The 3,630-nt window shown below is 38.7% G+C and overlaps 1 protein-coding gene across 1 annotated transcript; it reads right to left on the bottom strand.

Moving 5' to 3' along the window:
* Positions 1 to 749: 749 nt before the first annotated feature.
* On the bottom strand, positions 750 to 1,973 carry LOC114370066 (U-box domain-containing protein 28-like). The gene has a single exon (XM_028327355.1). The coding sequence runs from the start codon at positions 1,971 to 1,973 to the stop codon at positions 750 to 752; it is 1,224 nt and encodes a 407-aa protein (XP_028183156.1).
* Between the last annotated feature and the right edge of the window lie 1,657 nt (positions 1,974 to 3,630).

Below are 3,630 nucleotides of genomic sequence, written 5' to 3' on the forward strand. Positions count from 1 at the left end.
ATAATCATTCGCTCTTGTACTTGCACAGAACAAGTACTAAAGTTATTATTTACACATAAGTCTAGAAACATACGCATGATTGGAAACAGGTACAATACCTACCCAGATTTTACCCGGCCATTTCCATCCAATTTTATATGTGAAAATATAAGGATAATTGCACAATTAATTAGTATAATCCACCGTTTCAGAGGGCAGTTGCTACTTGCTAGCATTAATTCGCCACTGCAAGTTACTAAGATGCACGGTTTTTTTCTCCAGTCTTACAATGAAGTACTGAAAACTATAGAACCTATTTCTGGTTCAATGAATATGAAGAATTTTTTTTCTCCAAAACCCAAAAGTTCAAAACCTTTTCTTTCTCTGCAAATTAGTGCATCAAGTATATTTAGGTCCTAAAGACCAAAAAACAAAAAGTATTTAGGTCATAAAAACTTATCACCGTGACCATGATTTGCTAGAACTTTATCTTTAACTTATATGTGAACAAACTCCAAATAACCAAAAAAGAAAATACTGATATCAAATGCATTTGTTTTCCTTCTGCTTTGTTATGTTCAAATATCATTCTCTCTACCATATACATTTTTTCTCCATTTCTTTCTTTCCTTCCAATAATAAAAAGAAAAGATCGAAAAGAGCAAAGCCAACATGAAACATTCTTTTGTTGCATGCTAAAAAGATGGTTCAACTATTCACCAAAAACAAAACAAAAAAAAAGTTGGTTCAACTTAATCAATGTTACAACATTAACAAGGTTTGATATGAGTGGTTTTGGTGTCATAGCATCCTAGTTCCAACCCCAACCCGTTCTTACACGCAGGACCCTTCAAAACCTTAATCAAATCCACGCACATGCTCCTCACGTGCTCCTCCCACCCCCTCTGCATGACCAACAAAACCACTACGACGCCGTTGCGCTTTGCCACGTCATCTCGCACCTTCACGTTCCCGCACAAACAGCACAAGCTCCACAGCACCGCCACCGCGTCCGCCGCCGCAGCCTTGGGCGCCTTCGTTATTCTCTCCACCACCGCCGCAGCAAGCGATGGCTCCACCGCCATCGCCGCCCGCCCTTCCGCGCACGTGGCCAGAATAGCCAGCATCCTCAGACACCTCTCCGCCGTCGCCGCCGAACACGCTCGCAGCAATTTCGTAACCACTTCAACGATTCCGGAACTAACGAGTTCCATCTTCGCGGAGTGAGTCACCGAAACGACGCCGAGCAGAGACAAAACGGCATCGTTTAGCTCCTCTACACCGTCTTTCAAAAAACTCGCCACCAACGGCAACAATCCTCGCGTCTCCGCGACCAATTTCGAAGACTGAAAATCGCACGAGAGAAACTCCAAAATCCTAACTGTTTCAATCTTCGATTTCATAGATCCGTTTCTCAGAACAAACACCATCGAACTAAAGCATTCTTCGCGAGCGTCGAGAATCAGCTTCCGGATTTTCTCTCCGTTTTCTCGGAAAACCGAATCGAGAAGATAGATCGAGTTTTCCGCAGCGTCAATCAGTGAATTGCTTCCGGCGAGCGCGCGGACCAGGGCAGAGTCGAAGCCGGGGAAGGTGGCGAGAGACCGGCGTTTCTCACCGGATTTTAGGGAGAATTCGGCGATTATGGAGAGGGTTCCGGCGAGGTCGTCGTCGGAGGTATGGATTTTGCGGAGGAGAGGACGGAGATGGTCGGCGGAGGAGGGGGAGAAGGGTTCGGCGGCGGAGGAGGAGAGGAGCCAGAGGCGGATGAGGCGGTGGAGCGTGAGATTGGGGATGAAGTCTTTGGAGGGAAGAACCTGCAAGGTGGCGGGACACGTGTCGTGGCCTGAGTCGAGCCAGCGCTGAATGCTGGCGCGATCGTATGTGACGCCGGTGCAGAGGCTTACGGGAGAGCGCATGACGTCCATGGAGATTGGACACCGAAAGAGACTCGGAACGGTCACGTATAGCTTCTGATCCCTTACCTTTGCCATTCTAATTCACACACCACAAGCGAGAGAGAGAGAGAGAGAGGGAGCGTTAGAACTTAGAAGAGAAGGGGTATCAATTATCAATTATCAACACACTTGACATAGTATTTAAATGGGTGTCTGGTCTTTGGTCAAACTTTGTTTGTAATGACAATGTGGGACTCTTAACTGCAAAAATATGACACAGGGGCAAAACCACGTCTTTCAATATCATGCAAAATAATTTTGAAAATCTTGAGGTCACTCTAAACGGCCTTAAAAAGTGTGGTCAATGAATTCACAAATCTCTCTGGGCTTTGTGGAATTTCATAAATGTTTGACCATTGACGAGCCTTGTTTTCTTCTTTCTACAAGTTCTAAACACTTGGTAAGTGGTAACTGACTAGAATCACATGCAAGTTTTCCACAAAACTACTTACCCAAAACCTCAACCACTCTCTTGACTCGAGAACTTCACCTACTTTTGTTTCACAAATTCAAAATGATGATTCAAGAACCGCTGAATTGAAATTAACGTTTCTGTCAATTTTATACTTGGAAAAATAGTTTGAGAATATCATATTTAACCGGTTGGATCATTAACATCAGCATATGTATAGTATAACATTATAAGATAGCAATAATTATGCATGAAAAAATAAAATAAAAATGTATAAAGTACTATAACCTCAAAAACCCTCTCAAAAAAAAAACAAAAACAAAACCCTCAAAAGCCGTCCATGTATAGGATATCATTTATATGAATAGGTTACGTTATACGTACAGCTAATTAATTAAAACTAAAATCATATAGAGAATATTATTTTAAATTTTAAGTTAGGTTTATCATTGACGTTTAATAGGGAAAAAAGGAAGAGGGGAATGATTGTCCTATTCTAACGTCTACAAGGCTAAATTAGTGTCTGACCATATTTTAAGTTGAGAAAAATGTTTAAATTTAATATCTAACCATGCTTATGAGAGAAACAACTAAAAAAGTTTTAAAATCTAAATCTACTCTATATTTCAACTCAAACTTACAAATAGAAAGTGGAACCATCATGTAAAAGAACGATTCAGATCATGTGTTAAACAGTTTACATTTTCTGTACCAAACATTGCCAAGAAAATACAATTTATATTTTAAAGGATTTGAGTTGGTTGGGATTATGCATGAGATCATCTACACATATTGTCACATTTCACAGGAAACACACTAGAAAAATAAAAATCTAAAAATTGTGTAAATATAATATTATATAATTGAAGATGACTTAAAAAAAATCAATTGATACTATTTATATTAATAAAATATATTTATTTTTCAATAGTCTATCACTTAAAAAAGTTAAATGTCTTTGACTTGAAATAATTATGGAATGGATGACTTCCTAGAAAATTTTCTGAAAAACATATAAGTGAAATCAAAATATAATAAAAAGTCTCATGTTGATTTGTGGAATAATTATTAATCTTAAGAGAGGATAAGTGATCAGAAATCGATAATCAGTAACATTACACATTAGGTGATTAAAATATTTAATTGAAATTCATCATTATTGTAAAAGTACATTTATAGTTGTGATTGAAAAACCATTCTACCGTTTAGTGAACATTTTATACTTTTTGAGGCAGAAACGTAAAAAAAGGGAAAGACTTGAATTGACGTCACTTTTAACTC

Source organism: Glycine soja, chromosome 2, assembly GCF_004193775.1.
Source record: "Glycine soja cultivar W05 chromosome 2, ASM419377v2, whole genome shotgun sequence".
In the NCBI taxonomy this organism is placed as follows: domain Eukaryota; kingdom Viridiplantae; phylum Streptophyta; class Magnoliopsida; order Fabales; family Fabaceae; genus Glycine; species Glycine soja.

Coding starts and splice junctions, on each gene's coding strand:
- LOC114370066 (XM_028327355.1), bottom strand. CDS start 1,973: ATGGCAAAGGTAAGGGATCAGAAGCTATACGTGACCGTTCCGAGTCTC.